We start from the raw sequence: 18,014 nt of genomic DNA, 5'->3' as shown, positions 1-18,014 counted from the left end.
GTGGCTGTCACCACTTTGTCAGAGGCAGGTCTGCTCCCCAGTTGTTGGATTAGAAGCTCTGAGGGTTGGGTCTGATCAGGCTCTGTTGCCCTTGAGTCTGTCCCCTGTCCCAAAGCAAGTGAGGCTTGTTCAGTCACAGAGGACCTGTGTGCCACCTGTGTAGGCATCTGTGATTCTGCTCAGCAGCTGCTTAAGTTCGCGTCCCTTTCTCTGTTGTATTTGTCCCAGATATAGTGCAAGGCTCTGGTGTGACATAGGCTGTGGCTGGCGGTCAGGGCATTGTGGATATAGGAACTGAGGTGGCTGTGCTTCCTCCTGAGATCTGGGCTGCCTCTGTAGCAGACCTCTCCCAAGACCTGCCTGCTCCAGATCTACCACTAAGGTGTGGTGTGGAATTGGTGGAGCCAGGGCACTCTCACTGGGAGCCGAACCACCGTGTATTCCTGAGCGTGCTGACAATGGCCTCCACGGCTCCACCCAGATCACATTCCAGGCCCTCTTGGTGGTCTCTGCGTAGCTAGATGGAGCCCTCTCCCAGGGCCTATGTGCTCGAAGTTCAGGGCTTAACCACTGCACACTCTTTTGATGCCACCCTATGCGCACACTGACAGTACCCACCACAGCTCAACCCGGATCACACCCCAGGCACCCTGGTCTGTCTCTGGGTAGCTAGATCAAGTCTTTGCCCAGAACCTACACCAGGCTATAGTGTGGAGTGAGTGGGGCTGGGGTACTTGCCCCTTTGGGTTGAGAAGTGACATGAGGTTCTCTTTGCCCTGATTGTTAGCAAGCCAGAATGTGTGTACTCCTTAAGGTAGAGTCTAGGCTTTTTCAGCCCTTCTGTCTGTCTCAGCAGATTTCCCAGCAGGCCAGGGTGCTTGTCTCCTGTGCACAGGACCCAAGGACTGTGATGTCCAGGTTGGGCTTGACTTGCTTGCTCCCCAGGACGAGGGTCCACCCATGTGGACCTTTTCTTCCTTACAGATCTCTCCCAGGGGCACAAGTCCTGACCCAGTGCCGTTTTCTTCCATCTCACCTGGTTATGTGGAGATCTGTCTCACAGCTTTGGTTGTATAGGAGTTTTTTCTGCCAGTTTCCAGTTAGTTTTCCATGAGAATTGTTCTACATGTATATGTATTTTTGATGTGTTTGCTGTGGGAGGTGAGTTCCACATTCTTCTATTCTGCCATCTTGGTTACCCTCCCCTGAATTATATTTCTAATAGATTGTTTTTTTCCCTTTCTTAGGTACCTCTTCAGAAGACTATCAGAAATGCCATAGGAAAGTGTAAGAACTAACATTTTAAAAGTTGTTGTGCTTTTAAAACTTTGTGTACTAATAGTTATATAGCAAGTATGATTGGTAACCCACAAATTCAGATGTTTGTTTATTCAGTGTTTGTTGAGGACTCACTGTATACCAGAACTGTTCTGATTGCTGGAGGTATATTTACTAACTATCCATCTGTCTGTCTATCTATCTAATTGCTGTAGTGAACAAAATTGATTAAAAACAAAATCTCTGCCTTCTTTGAGTCCACATTCTAGTTGGAGGAGATGGACAATAAATAAATAAGCAAGTAAATTTATACCATGCTATATGGTAATGAATGCTATGGAGAAAAATAAAACAAAATAGGGGACTAGGGAGTATTGGGATAGAGATTTGCTCTTTTAAGTGGTGTGGTCCGAGACTCACCATTGAAAAGGCAGCATTTGAGCAGAGACCTAAAGAAGGAGACAGAGCAAGCTGTGTAACTCATTGGAGAAAGGAGCATTCCAGGTAGAGGGAATAGCTGGAGCCATGCCCCGAGGCAAGAAGGCCTGGGCTCCTGGTGTGAGGTGAGGGAGGAGGAGTGAGGTAAGAGATAAAGTGAGAGAAGAATCAAGAGGCCAGATCATATAAGGCACTTTAGTCAAATATAAGTGAATTGGAAGGTCTTTGAAGGGTTTAGAAGGATGATATGATATGACTTATGTTTTAAAAGAATCATGCTAGCTGCTGTGTTGAGAATAGACTATGATGAGGCAAGGAATTAGGGAAATTATAGTTAGGAGACTACTGCCCTAATATGGGCAAGAAATATTGGAGTATGGACCAGAGTGGCAAGAGGGGAGATAGTGAGAAGTAGGATTTTGGATATATTTTGAAAGCAGAACTAAGAGGATCCACTGAAGGACTGAGTGGTGAAGTATGAAAGTAGTCAAGGCTAACACCATGGTTTTAGCTTGAGCAACTGGAAGGGGGGAGTTGCCATTTATTAAGATGGGGAAGACTGAGGAGAAACGTATTACCAGGGGCAGATGAGTTTGGCTTAGGGCATATAGACTGAAGGGTAAGGTATGTGAGAGAGACGTTCAAGGAGGTGGTCACATTCTGGATCATGAATACCTTAAGAGCTGGTATTTTTATTTTTCCTGAATATGATGAGAGCCTATGAAAGCTTTTCAGTAGGACTGAAAATATAATGATTTTTTTTAACACCTAATCTTCAAAGGTTGAAAGAACTTACACAAAATTCATACAAGTTTAAAAACAAAGTCAGGAGACACCATCACGAAAGTGAAAAGACAGTATACACAATGGGAGAAAATATTTGCAAATCATATATCTAATAAGGGAATTGTATGCAGAGTATGTAAAGAACTCTTATAACTCAACAATAAAAGGACAAATAACCTGATTTAAAAATGGACAAAGCGGGCTTCCCTGGTGGTGCAGTGGTTGAGAGTCCGCCTGCCAATGCAGGGGACATGGGTTCGTGCCCCTGTCCGGGAAGATCCCACATGCCGCGGAGCGACTAGGCCCATGAACCATGGCTGCTGAGCCTGCGCGTCCGGAGCCTGTGCTCCGCAACGGGAGAGGCCACAACAGTGAGAGACCCACGTACTGCAAAAAAAAAAAAAAAAAAAAAAAAAAATGGACAAAGCATCTGAACAGGCATTTCTCCATAGAAGATAAACAAATGGCCAATAAGCACATGAAAAGATACTTAATATCATTATCCATTCGGGAAATGCAAATCAACTTCATTGAGATACCACTTCACACCCACTCGGATGGTTATAATCAAAGAGACAGATAACAAGTATTGTCTTGGATGTGGAGAAGTTGGAACTCTCATACATGGCTGATGAGAATTTTAAATAGCGAAGGTGCTTTAGAAAATAGTTTGGCAGCTCCTTCAAATGTGACCCAGCAATTCAGTCCTAGTTTTGCATACCTAAGAGAAATGAAAACTATGTGTACACAAAAACTTGTACATGAATGTTCACAGCAAGTTTATTCATAACAGCCAAAAAGTAGAAACAATCCAAATATCCATCTGCTGATGAATAGATAAATAAAATATGGTCTATCTGTAATGGGATGTTATTCAACAGCAAAAAGAAGTGAAATTCTGATATGCACTAAACATGGATGAACCCTGTAAATATTTTGCTAACTGAAAGAAGCCAGTCATACAAGACCACATATTTTATGGTTTCATTCATATAAGATAGCAAGAATAGACAAATCTATAGAGACAGAAAGCAGATTAATGATTGCCTAAGACTGGGGGGGTTTGGGAAGAAATGAGAATTGACTGCTAGTGGGTACAGGGTTTCTTTCTGGGGTGATGAAAATGTTCTAAAATTGACTGTGATGGTGGTTGCACAACTCTCTGAATATACTAAAAAACATTGAATTGCACACTCTAAATTTGTAAATTATATGGTATGTGAATTATATCAATAAATCTGTTAAAAAAGACAAAGTTAGGACCAAGCAAACCAAGGAGATATGATTTTTAATAGGCGATATAGATATAACCAGATTTTTTTTTTTACCAGAATTAAATGGTAGACAGTACAATGTGGTCTTCTTTGATGAGGATCTATAGTATTGGTACTTTGTGTTGCTGAGTGTGTGGGGGCAAGGACTGATAAACTGCTGAGCAAAAATTTCTGTGGAATTTTTAATTACCCAACCAAAATTCTTGCCAATCATCCTACCTCTTCACAAACATATGCATCATATTTCTGTCTTGTGCAATCACTCTTGCAGCAAAGAAGAAGATGGATTAGGAGTGATTAGATTGAAGGGATGACTATTGTGGCATTCCAAGTGAGGCATGATTAGGACCTGAACTTTAGTGGCAAGGATTGCTTAGAAGGAAAACTTGAGAACAATTCAAGAGTGATAATCAACTGTTGTTAATGATTGGATGGTTAAGAGAGGAAGATGGAGTCCATGATGACCCTCAGCCCTCTGACTTAGGAAACAGGATGAATGATGACTCATTCACTACGTGAAGGAACACAAATAGAAAAGCAAGAGTGAGTTGGAGTGACAGGTCTGGAAAACACTGAAATAACCTACAGCACTTTGAAGTGGAGATATCTAGCAGGCATTTGTATATCCCAGCCTGGAAAGCAAGGGAAAGGTTCTGGGCTGAAAGCATAGTTGTTCTCTTGGGAAAGTGTGTAGAGTGAGAAAAGAATAGTTTTAGTGTGATAGGCTCCTTATAGTTATGCTTGCATCTAAATGATGAGAAATTTCTGAAGAAAAGAAAATCAATGACTGTTATTCTTGGGTGAATTATTCTTCCTTGGTGAACAACAGCGAAAATTCTAAGGCTAAATTATTAAGAAAATATAGCTTTGTTGATTTATTTTTTTAAATAACTGATCTAAACTTCTCACGGGCTTTGATCACCTTTCTCCCCTGTTTAGCAGGGAAATGATGAGTTAAAGTTATTAATGCCATCCAGTTACTTCCAGGTAAAAGTCTCTTTTGGGTAAAAGCTGAGTCTTTCATATTTTCTCCCACTCCATATTCCTGAGGATGATCATACCTCTTGATTTGCCTGGGACAGTCCCAGTGTGTGCCTGCTGTTCTCACATAATCTTTTATAGAACTTCCTTTTACTCTCAGAAAGGTCCCAGTTTGGACAAATCGTCACCCTAAATATAGGTGTATAGGCCAGAGGTGGGGGAGGGGTGAAGTTGGGTCTTGAGGGTGTCTGGGATCCACAAGTTGTCTCTGAATTTTTACTGATTTGTGCTGCAGGTTTCAAGACTAGTTCATACCTGGGCTGGACTCTACTGATAAAGTCATTGATGAACTTACAGCTGTATTTTGGGTCTGAAGTCCTCCATTGCTGATTTTTCCTCACCTTAGCTTTTATTGCCACCCCAAACCCCTTAAGTCTCATTGAAGTCCTCCATCCAGACTTTGACTTAGTTGCCTTTCTACAACCTTTGTGGTAAACTCACCTAGACACAACAGCCCTATGCTGGGTATTTTGGTTCTAAATTTGACCACCTTCTCTGCATTGCCTTTGGTATGTGGAACCTTGAGAACTAGTTTACAGTATACAGGAATTAAGGGACTCTTAGGAGGGCTGAGGCCTCCTCTCTGCCTGAGTATCCCAAGCTCTTATTTTTATGTTGAGTTTCCTCCTTGTGTGGATGTTTTCTCCTAGAGTTCTAAACAGGGAGTTTGGCACATGCCCTCTACTTTGGGCTTTCTCTTCACCTCTTCTAATGTCATCATCACACCTATTACCCCCACCTCCAGATTTTGGGCTTGAAGGAGAGAAGTCAGTCCCCATTGTCTAACTGCTTGTTTCCTAAGCCTGTGTCCCCTTTATCTTTCCAATAAACCTTTAGGCTGGAAGGCATAGAGGGGGGATCTATCTTAGGTCACATGAGTTCTTACAGTAAAACTCTGTAATTCATGTAAAACTCTGTGGTTCTGTCTACAAGCCTTAATCTATATATGTTAATAGGACCTTGAGGAATGTAGCAGGATGTTAAATGTGCTTTCATGTAGTCTTAGAGTTTGACCTTAATAGATGAGAACAAAATAAAAATGACAATTACCCCATCCCCTATTCTGTGTAGAACCATCTATGTAGAATTTGTAATAAGTGAGATCAAAACCTAATTCTTTCAACATTAGACCATCACCAATCTCTAAGCTATTTAAGAAAAGACAAAGAATGCACTGAGAGGATGAAATGATCAAGAATGTTTCTTTGATAAGAGTTATTGATGTCATATGCAAGGAGAGGAGAAAACTTCTCCCTCACCTCAACACAAGAGAGAAGCTCCCAGAGATCCATTTGGAAAGTTCAACGTATGTTCCCTGGAATTTGGTTTCTGACTCACACCTGGTAAAGCTAAAAGCAAGAAAGTCTGTTAGATGCTTTGGAATGGCTGATAAAGAGGACACTAGAAATACTTTCAGAGTTTGGCACAGCAAAGATTTGTGCATATTGCCCAGACGTCAGACATAGATCCCACAGAAGGGATCATCTTGAAAGGGATCATGCCAAATACGACTTCCTGGAAAGGACAAAATAAACTTGACTGAAAGAGACTGGAAATTTTACCATCAAATTGAAAAGCTGAGGACATCATAAAGAGCAAGTGAGACAGCCCCAGAGATAGGGAAATCTTATCACTGAACCCTTCAAAATACTTCAGGTTTGGGCTTCCCTGGTGGCGCAGTGGTTAAGAATCCGCCTGCCAATGCAGGGGACACAGGTTCGAGCCCTGGTCCAGGAAGATCCCCCATGCCGCGGAGCAACTAGGCCCATGCGCCACAATTACTGAGCCCGCGCTCTAGAGCCTGCAAGCCACAGCTACTGAAGCCTGCGCACCTAGAGCCCGTGCTCTGCAACAAGAGAAGCCACCGCAGTGAGAGGCCCACGCACTGCAAGTAGGCCCCACTCGCTGCAACTAGAGAAAGCCCGTGCACAGCAACAAAGACCCCACGCAGCCAAAAATAAAATAAATAAATTTATTTTAAAAAAACTACTTCAGGTTTGAAAGAGTCAGCATTTGGTTATCTGTCATGCCCAAAGGGCACCAAGGACATATTAGAATAGTATCAGTTAAGAAAGACCTTTCCTACAGTTCCTTCCTGCTACTCCAATGCCAAAGGATCCTAAAGAGTAGTTAACAAATGGGGAAGGAAAAAGAGCAAGAAATAGAGGAAAAAAACAGTGATGGTTGCTTTCCTCACTGCAGGCTATGAGTCTAAATCAGACCTCAGTTGGGAAAAGGAAGAGGTTTAAGTTGGATAATAAGAGTTTAGTGTTGTGATATTATGCTGGGCTTTTTATTACCTGAAAATGTCTATTGGGCTTCCCTGGTGGCGCAGTGGTTGAGAGTCCGCCTGCCGATGCAGGGGACACGGGTTCGTGCCCCGGTCCGGGAGGATCCCACATGCCGTGGAGCGGCTGGGCCCGTGGGCCGTGGCTGCTGAGCCTGCGCGTCCGGAGCCTGTGCTCCGCAACGGGAGAGGCCACAACAGTGAGAGGCCCGCGTACCGCAAAAAATAAATAAATAAAATAAAATAAAATAAAATAAAAATGACTACTTATAGGCCAGAGAATACCACAAAAGCAACAGAATACACCTGAAAGGGGCAAGAAAGTACTATTTTGACAGGATGAATTTATTTTTTTGTATCTGATTCCTTTTTCCAATATTTTTTATTGAAGTATAGTTTATTTACAATGCTGTGTTAATTTCTGCTGTGCAGCAAAGTGATTCCGTTATACATATATATACATTCTTTTTAAAATATTCTTTTCCATTATGGTTTTTTATAGGATATTGAATATAGTTCTCTGTGCTATACGGTAGGACCTTGTTGTTTATAAATTCTATATATAAAAGCTTACATCTGCTAACTCCAACCTCCCACTCCATCCCTCCCCCAATCCTCTCCCCTTTGGCAACCACCAGTCTGTTCTCTATGTCTGTCATTCTGTTTCTGTTTCATAGATAGGTTCATTTGTGTCATATTTTAGATTCCATGTATAAGTGATATAGTATGGTATTTGTCTTTCTGTTTCTGACTTATTTCACTTAGTATGATAATCTCTAGTTGCATGCATGTTGCTGCAAATAGCATTATTTTGTTCTTTTTTATGACTGAGTAGTATTCCATTGTATATATGTACCACATCTTCTTTATTAATTCATCTACTGATGGACATTTAGGTTGTTTCCATGTCTTGGCTATTGTGAATAGTGCTACTATGAACATGGGGGTGTATGTGTCTTTCTGAATTATAGTTTTTGGTTTTTTTTTTAACATCTTTATTGGGGTATAATTGCTTTACAATGGTGTGTTAGTTTCTGCTTTATAACAAAGTGAATCAGTTATACATATGTTCCCATATCTCTTCCCTCTTGCGTCTCCCTCCCTCCCACCCTCCCTATCCCACCCCTCCAGGCGGTCACAAAGCACCGAGCCGATATCCCTGTGCCAAGCGGCTGCTTCCCACTAGCTATCTACCTTACGTTTGTTAGTGTGTATATGTCCATGACTCTCTTTCGCCCTGTCACAGCTCACCCTTCCCCCTCCCCATATCCTCAAGCCCGTTCTCCAGTAGGTCTGTGTCTTTATTCCTGTCTTACCCCTAGGTTCTTCATGACATTTTTTTTTCTTCTTAAATTCCATATATATGTGTTAGCATACGGTATTTGTCTTTTTCTTTCTGACTTCACTCTGTATGACAGACTCTAGGTCTATCCACCTCATTACAAATAGCTCAATTTTGTTTCTTTTTATGGCTGAGTAATATTCCATTGTATATATGTGCCACATCTTCTTTATCCATTCATCCGATGATGGGCACTTAGATTGTTTCCATTTCCAGGCTTGAATTATAGTTTTTAACAGGATGAATTTAAAGAGGAAATATGAAGGAATAAAATACTTGTTTGCATACTGAGTTCAACTTTTCACTAAAGCAGTAATAGGAATTTAAAAATCATTTTCTCACATTCAGTTTTCAACTCCACTGTCTTGCTGGGGATTCAGAAATTCCACTTTGGTGGTCAAAGGCTGAGGGTTTGATTCTTTTGTATTCCTCTTGTAATAGCTAATCCTCTTTTACACATTTCGATAAGATTGGGGTCAGTCTCATTTGTGAAAGTATAAAATAGAACAGAGTATTAATTTTTTTAAGTATTATTTCTAATGTTACTTGAGATCCTTACCACAAGAATCCTGGAAAACAAGGGACTTCCCAGGTGGTCCAGTGGGTAAGACTCCACGCTCCCAATACAGGGGGCCCAGGTTCGATACCTAGTTGGGGAACTAGATCCCACATGTATGCCACAACTAAGAGTCATGCTGCAACTAAGAGTCGGCATGCCTCAACTAAGAAGTCCACATGCTGCAACTAAAAAAAAAGATCCTGCATGCCACAAAGAACATCCTGCGTGCCACAACTAAAACCCAGCACAGCCAAAATAAATAAATAAATAAATAAATAAATATTTTCTTTAAAAAGATAATGAGGTATCATTTCTTAAAAAAAAAAAAAAAGCATCTTGGTAAACAAGATTGCTATTCCTTTTCCATAAATGAGATAATCAAGACTCAAGACAGGTAAAGTAACTTTCCCAAGGCCACTGAAGTGTAAGTAGCAGAACTGAGCTTTAAATCAACGTCTGTCTGATTCTAAATACTATGCTTTGTCCTCTACACATACTATCTCACACTGATGAACGTATAAGTATATTGCCCTTTATTATGAAACTATTTGTTCATATAGATATGTTAGCATTTTTTCTAACTAGCTTTATTTTTTCTATAGGATAATTGATTGCATAAAAATGTCTTTAAGTATTATTTGAGGATTCTCAAAAGTTACTGAAAGAGTAAAAGAATCCCATTAATTTGTTCTTATTCTAGCATGATGATGTTAGCAGACCAAAGTATTTCTCCAAAACCAAAGAGTACTGCAAGTTCAGAATCAGGTAATTAGTAATGAAACTAATCATTTTCATAATCCTCTATTTATTTTTAACATCTTTATTGGAGTATAATTGCTTTACAGTGTTGTGTTAGTTTCTGCTGTATAACAAACTGAATCAGCTATATGCATACATGTATTACCACATCCCCTCCCTCTTGCGTCTCCCTCCCACCCTCCTTATCTGACCCCTCTAGGTAGTTGCAAATCACGGAGCTGATCTCCTGGTGCCATGCAGCTGCTTCCCAGTAGCTATCTATGTTACCTTTGGTAGTGTATATATGTCAATGCTACTCTCTCACTTCGTCCCTGCTTACCCTTCCCCCTCCCCATTCCTCAAGTCCATTCTCTACGTCTGTGTCTTTATTCCTGTCCTGCCCCTAGGTTCATTAGAACCATTTTCTTTTAGATTCCATATATATGTGTTAGCATACAGTATTTGTTTTTCTCTTTCTGACTTACTTCACTGTGTAGGACAGACTCTAGGGCCATCCACCTCACTACAAATAACTGAATTTCATTTCTTTTTATGGCTGAGTAATATTCCATTGTATATATGTGCCACATCTTCTTTATCCATTCATCTATTGATGGACACTTAGGTAGCTTCCATGTCCTGGCTATTGTAAATACAGCTGCACTGAACATTGTGGTACATGACTCTGTCTGAATTATGGTTTTCTCAGGGTCCATGCCCAGTAGTGGGATTGCTGGGTCATATGGTAGTTCTATTTTTAGCTTTTTAAGGAACCTCCATACTGTTCTCCATAGTGGCTGTATCAATTTACATTCCCACCAACAGTGCAAGAGGGTTCCCTTTTCTCCACACCCTCTCCAGCATTTATTGTTTGTAGATTTTTTGTTGATGGCCATTCTGACTGGTGTGAGGTGATACCTCATTGTAGTTTTGTTTTGCATTTCTCTAATGATTACTGATGTTGAGCATCTTTTCATATGTTTGTTGGCAATCTGTATGTCTGCTTTGGAGAAATGTCTGTTTCGGTCTTCTGCCCATTTTGGGGTTGGGTTGTTTGTTTTTTTGATATTGAGCTACATGAGCTGTTGTATATTTTGAGATTAATCCTTTGTCACTTGCTTTGTTTGCAAATATTTTCTCCCATCTGAGGGTTGCCTTTGAGTCATGTTTATGGTTTCCTTTACTGTGCAAAAGCTTTGAAGTTTCATTAGGTCAGCTTTGTTTATTTTTGTTTTTATTTCCATTTCTCTAGGAGGTGGGTCAAAAAGGATCTTGTTGTGATTTATGTCATAGAGTGTTCTGCCTATGTTTTCCTCTAAGAGTTTTAGAGTGGCCTTACATTTTACATTTTACATCTTTACATCTTTAATCCATTTGGAGTTTATTTTTGTGTATGGTGTTAGGAAGTGTTCTAATTTCATTCTTTTACATGCAGCTGTCCAGCTTTCCCAGCACCACTTATTGAAGAGGCTGTCTTTTCTCCATTGTATACTCATGCCTCATTTATCAAAGATAAGGTGATCGTATGTGCGTGGGTTTATCTCTGGGCTTTCTGTCCTGTTCCATTGATCTATATTTCTGTTTTTGTGCCAGTACCATACTGTCTTGATTACTGTAGCTTTGTAGTATAATCTGAAGTCTGGGAGCCTGAAGCCTCCAGCTCTGTTTTTTTTTCTCAAGATTGTTTTGGCTATTTGGGGTCCTTTGTGTTTCCATACAAATTGTGCAATTTTTTTGTTCTAGTTCTGTGAAAAATGACATTGGTAATTTGATAGGGCTTGCACTGAATCTGTAGATTGCTTTGGGTAGTATAGTCATTTTCACAATGTTGATTCTTCCAATCCAATAATATGGTATATCTCTCCATTTGTTTGTATCATCTTTAATTTCCTTCATCAGTGTCTTATAGTTTTCTGCATACAGGTCTTTTTTCTCCTTAGGTAGGTTTATTCCTAGGTATTTTATTCTTTTTGTTGCAATGGTAAATGAGAGTGTTTCAATAATTTATCAGATTTTTCATCATTAGTGTATAGGAATGCAAGTGATTTCTGTACATTAATTTTGTATCCTGCTACTCTACCAAATTGATTGATTAGCTCTAGTACTTTTCTGGTAGCATCTTTAGGATTCTCTATGTATAGTATCGTGTTATCTGCAAACAGTGACAGTTTTACTTCTTCTTTTCCAATTTGGATTCCTTTTATTTCTTTTTCTTCTCTGATTGCTGTGACTAAAACTTCCAAAACTATGTTGAATAATAGTGGTGAGAGTGGGCAACCTTGTCTTGTTCCTGATCTTAGAGGAAATGGTTTCATTTTTTCACCATTGAGAACGATGTTGGCTGGGGGGTTGTCTTATACGGGCTTTATTATGTTGAGGTAAGTTCCCTCTATGCCTACTTTCTGGAGAGATTTTATCATAAATTGATGTTGAATTTTGTCAAAAGCTTTTTCTGCATCTATTGAGATGATCATATGGTTTTTATCCTTCTGTTTGTTAATATGTTGTATCACAATGATTGATTTGCATATTTTGAAGAATCTTTGCATTCCTGGGATAAACCCCACTTATCATGGTATATGATCCTTTTAATGTGCTGTTGGATTGTTTGCTAGTATTTTTTTGAGGATTTTTGCATCTAGGTTCATCAGTGATATTGGCCTGTGGTTTCTTTGTGACATCTTTGTCTGGTATTTTGGTTTTTTTTTTTGTTTTTTTGCAGTACGTGGGCCTCTCACTGTTGTGGCCTCTCCCATTGCGGAGCACAGGCTCCAGATGCGCAGGCTCAACTGCCATGGCTCACGGGCCCAGCCGCTCCGCAGCATGTGGGATCTTCCCGGACAGGGACACGAACCCGTGTCCCCTGCATCGGCAGGCGGACTCTCAACCACTGTGCCACCAGGGAAGCCCCTTTGTCTGGTTTTGGTATCAGGGTAATGGTGGCCTCGTAGAATGAGTTTGGAAATGTTCCTCCCTCTGCTATATTTTGGCAGAGTTTCAGGATAGGTGTTAAGTCTTCTCTAAATGTTTGATAGAATTTGCCCGTGAAGCCATCTGGTCCTAGGCTTTTGTTTGTTGGAAGATTTTTAATCACAGTTTCAATTTCAGTGCTTGTGATTGGTCTGTTCATATTTTCTATTTCTTCCTGGTTCAGTCTCGGAAGGTTGTGTTTTTCTAAGAATTTGTCCATTTCTTCCAGGTTTCCATTTTATTGGCATATAGTTGCTTGTAGTAATCTCTCATGAGCCTTTGTATTTCTGCAGTCTCAGTTGTTACTTCTCCTTTTTCATTTCCAATTCTATTGATCTGAGTCTTCTCCCTTTTTTTCTTAGTGAGTCTGGCTAATGTTTTATCCATTTTGTTTATCTTGTTAAAGAACCAGGTTTTAGTTTTATTGATCTTTGCTGTTGTTACCTTCATTTATTTTTCATTTATTTCTGATCTGATCTTTATCATTTCTTTCCTTCTGCTAACTTTGGGTTTTTTGGTTCTTCTTTCTCTAACTGCTTTAGGTGTAAGGTTAGGTTGTTTGAGATTTTTCTTGTTTCTTGAGGTAGGATTGTATTACTCTAAACTTCCCTCTTAGAACTGCTTTTGCTGCATCCCATAGGTTTTGGGTCATCCTGTTTTCATTGTCATTTGTTTCTAGGTATTTTTTGATTTCCTCTTTGATTTCTTCAGTGATCTCTTGTTTATTTAGTATTGTATTGTTTAGCCTCCGTGTGTTTGTATTTTTTACAGGTTTTTTCCTGTAATAGATATGTAGTCTCATAGTGTTGTGATCGGAAAAGATACTTGATACAATTTCAATTTTATTAAATTTACCAAGGCTTGATTTGTGACCCAAGATATGATGTATCCTGGAGAATGTTCCATGAGCACTTGAGAAGAAAGTGTATTCTGTTGTTTTTGGATGGAATGTCCTATAAATATCAATTAAGTCCATCTTGTTTAATGTATCATTTAAAGCTTGTGTTTCCTTATTTATTTTCATTTTGGATGATCTGTCCATTGGTGAAAGTGGGGTGTTAAAGTCCCCTACTATGATTGTGTTACTGTCGATTTCCCCTTTTATGGCTGTTAGCATTTGCCTTATGTATTGAGGTGCTCCTATGTTGGGTGCATAAATATTTACTATTGTTATATCTTCTTCTTGGATTGATCCCTTGATCATTATGTTGTGTCCTCCTTTGTCTCTTGTAATAGTCTTTATTTTAAGGTCTATTCTGTCTGATATGAGAATTGCTACTCCTGCTTTCTTGTAATTTCCATTTGCATGGAACATCTTTTTCCATCCCCTCACTTTCAGTCTGTATGTGTTCCTAGGTCTGAAGTGGGTCTCTTGTAGACAGCATATATACTGGTCTTGTTTTTGTATTCATTCAGCCAATCTATGTCTTTTGGTTGGAGCATTTAATCCATTTGCACTTAAGGTAATTATCGAAATGTATGTTCCTATTACCATTTTGTTAATTGCTTTGGGTTTGTTTTTGTAGGTCTTTTCCTTCTCTTGTGTTTCCCGCCTAGAGAAGTTCCTTCATTTATTGTAAAGCTGGTTTGGTGGTGCTGAATTCTCTTAACTTTTGCTTATCTGTAAAGGTTTTAATTTCTCTGTCAAATCTGAATGAGATCCTTGCTGGGTAGAGTAATCTTGATTGTATGTTTTTCCTTTTCATCACTTTAAATATGTCCTGCCACTCCCTTATGGCTTGCAGAGTTTCTGCTGAAAAATCGGCTGTTAACCTTATGGGGATTCCCTTGTGTGTTATTTGTTCCTTTTTCCTTGCTGCTTTTAATATTTTTACTTTCTACTTAATTTTTGATAGTTTGATTAATATGTGTCTTGGTGTGTTTCTCCTTGGATGTATCCTGCATGGGACTCTCTGCGCTTCCTGGAATTGATTAACTATTTCCTTTCTCATGTTGGGAAGTTTTCAAGTATAATCTCTTCAAATATTTTCTCAGTCCCTTTCTTTTTCTCTTCTTCTTCTGGAACCCCTATAATTCGAATGTTGGTGCGTTTAATGTTGTCCCAGAGGTCTCTGAGACTGTCCTCAATTCTTTTCATTCTCTTTTCTTTTTTCTGCTCCCTGGCAGTTATTTCCACCATATTATCTTCCAGCTCACTTATCTGTTCTTCTGCCTCAGTTATTCTGTTATTGATTCCTTCTAGAGTATTTTTAATTTCACTAATTGTGTTCTTCATCACTATTTGTTTGCTCTTTAGTTCTTCTAGAGCCTTGTTAAGTGTTTCTTGTATTTTCTCCATTCTGTGTCTGAGATTTTGGATCATCTTTACTATCATTACTCGAATTCTTTTTCAGGTAGGTTGCCTATTTTGCCTTCATTTGTTTGGTCTTGTAGGTTTTTACCTTGCTTCTTTGTCTGTAACATATTTTTTTGTTGCTTCATTTTTGTTTTTGTTTTTTTTTTGATGTGTGGTGCTGTATTCCTGTCTTACTGGTTGTTTGGCCTGAGACATCCAGAACTGGAGTTTGCAGGCAGTTGGATAGAGCTGGGTCTTGGTGTTGAGATGAGGATCTCCGGGAGACCTCACTCTGATTGATATTCCCTGGGATCTGAGGTTCTCTGTTAGTCCAGTGGTTTTGACTTGGAACTCCCACCACAGGAGCTTCAGCCTGACCTCCAGATTGGGAACCAAGATCCCACAAGCTTCGTGGTGTGGTTAAAAAAAAAATAAGAAGAAAAAAAAAGGAGCAGTACAGTATCAAAGAATAAAAAAACAAAATAAAATTAGAAAGATGAAAAATATATTAGGAAAAATAAAACTATAATTGAAACATCTGCAACAAGGTAAAATAAAACCACAACAGAAAAAAGAAAAAAAAAAGGTGGGGTGGGGTGGGGGTACAAGCCAGAAGGAGAGATCACCAGTCATTGGGGGTTCCTCCATCCCCTTAGGTGTCCGTGGTCCCCCACCGGTGCCTGCTAGATGCCCTAGTTGTGAGGAGATGCGAATTTTGTTTCCTCCTAGTACACCATCTTGACCCTGACTCCCTCTATTCATTTTTGTCACGGTGCTGCAGTATTTGTTAAGAAAACTGGTAGCCCAGGAAATTGAGTGCTTTTTAGTGTGGTTGTATTTAAGAAATGAAGATATGTGAGGTTAGGTCTTAACTATCCCCACAGCACCCATCATTAATTCATTTAATAAACGTTTACTGAGTATGTATTCTGTACTAGGTATTACTATATATACCGATAGGGAGTGATGTATTTTCCCTGACCTTGTAAATTTCATTCGGAGGAGAGGAAGATAATCAGTAAACAGATGCATTGGAGTTATGTGTGATGGTTGAAAAATAAAAGAATCAACAAAGTGCCTTGCATTTTTGGCCCTCTATTATTTAGTTTACTATTAGAATAAACATAGCAAGACCTTTACAACCTTATTAACATCTATTGTATTTCAGATTTCTATTTTCTTTATTTTCTGCAAGAAGTTTTATAGCATCTGTTTGGGGATAAATTTAAAGAATTGCTTGTTTTGCTCCTGATAGATATAAATGTTTGTATGAACTGAAAAAAAAGAGTTTTTTTGGTGTTGTCTTCACTTTAAGCGGTTGTCTTAATGAGCATTTAGAAAATGCCAGGTATTATGTTAGGAAATGTGGGTATAAAAATGCTTAAGATGGTTTCTGTTCTAAGGGAAATGAATCTAGTGATAAAAACTAAACTTGTAAAAGCACACATCCTTGGAAAGAGTAGCACCTACTACCTTGGAGGGTGAGCATTAGAAGGAAGATTTGCTTTACAGATCACAATTAAGGAACTTGTGAACAAAGGAAGAAAGATATGAAAGGGAAAGTTGGTAAGGGTATCAAAAACAATCATGATTTTACCTAGTTCTTGCCAGATTTTGGCTGTGGAAAATATTATTTATAAAGCCTGGTAGTAAGGCAGAATATTGATTCTGTAATTATGTATGCTTGTGTATTCTTACTTTTATGTGGTTGATTGACTTAAAATTTCAAATTAAATAAATTACATCTTACTCTAGAGTTATTTTTTACACATTCCTTAATTCAGCAAATCCAAGTTTGTTCCAGTTGTTTGTTAGGCTCTTTACTAAGTGTTAGGAAACCAAGAAATGACTATATTCCTGCCCTCAGGGGTTCATAGTCTAGTAATAGAAACAAACAAACAAGAAATTACTTCTCAGACATCTCCTGCTCAGTCTTCTTTGCAATCTTATCTACTGCTATTAGCTATTAAATGTGGGAGTTCTTAAAGGCTGATTCCTAGATTTTAATTTCTGTTCAGTCTACTCCCTGATATGTATAAGTGTCCTATAGAAGGTAGGGCTTCCAAATTTTCCATTCTGGACTCTCCTCTGAGGTAAGACCCTTATATGTAGCTGCCTTCTGGACATCTCCGCTTGGATGTTTCAGAGACACCTTATCTCATCATTCGTTAATTCCACTCATTCAACGAATATTTATTAAGCACCTACAGTGTAACACAAACTGTTTTAGTTGCTGGGGAACATGACAAATTTCTTGCCCTAACAGAGTTTATATTATAGTGGAGAAAGAAAGAAAATAAACAAATAAAAACAGATAAACAAATACATATATCACAACATCAAAAATAAGAGTAATGAGGGAAAATAAAGAAGGGTAAAAACAGAGTGTGTGACGAGGGATGCTGTTTTAGACAGGCTAATCAGGATAGGCCTCTCTGAGGAGGTGACATTCACACAGAGCTTGAATGAAGTGACAGAGTACGCCATGTGAAAATCTGGTGGCAGAGCATGCCAGGCATAAGGGCATCACAAGTGAAAAGACCATGAGATGGGAATGTGTTTAGCATGTTGGAAAAAGAGAAAAGAGGCTAGTGTGACTGGAGAAAGATGAGGAAATAAAAATGAATGGTTGAAATTGTAGTCGGTGAGCAAGTGGTATAATGTAGTCTCATATGCCATCGCAAAGAGTAGGGATTTTTTTCTAAATGTGTTGATAAGTGCATCTTAGAGCAGAGGAATGACATGATCAGGTACATATTTTAGAATTATCACTCTGGCTACTATGTGGATAATAGACTAAGGGGTAAGAGTGGAAGCAAGGAAACCTTGTGAAATAAACTATTGCAATGGTCAGATAATGGTGTTTGAGACTAAAGTGATAGCAGTGGTCTGATTTGGAATATTTTTTTTTTTTTTTTTTACAGTTTTTAATTTTATTATTTTTTTGAATTTTATTATTTTTTTATACAGCAGGTTCTTATTAGTTACCTATTTTATGCATATTA

General features: G+C 39.0%; 1 protein-coding gene across 1 annotated transcript in view; it reads left to right on the top strand.

The window, feature by feature from the left end:
• The window catches only part of MEIKIN (meiotic kinetochore factor), a 134,004-nt gene that overhangs the window by 27,897 nt on the left and 88,093 nt on the right, over positions 1-18,014 (top strand). The window contains exons 6-7 of the mRNA XM_070045181.1: positions 1,248-1,287; positions 9,706-9,770. Coding sequence (XP_069901282.1) covers positions 1,248-1,287; positions 9,706-9,770 — 105 coding nt within the window. The remainder of the gene's footprint in view (positions 1-1,247; positions 1,288-9,705; positions 9,771-18,014) is intronic.

Source organism: Globicephala melas, chromosome 3 (assembly GCF_963455315.2).
Source record: "Globicephala melas chromosome 3, mGloMel1.2, whole genome shotgun sequence".
Classification (NCBI taxonomy): Eukaryota; Metazoa; Chordata; class Mammalia; order Artiodactyla; family Delphinidae; genus Globicephala; species Globicephala melas.
Note: the sequence above shows the minus strand (reverse complement) of the source record. Positions and strands in the feature narration are given on the sequence as shown.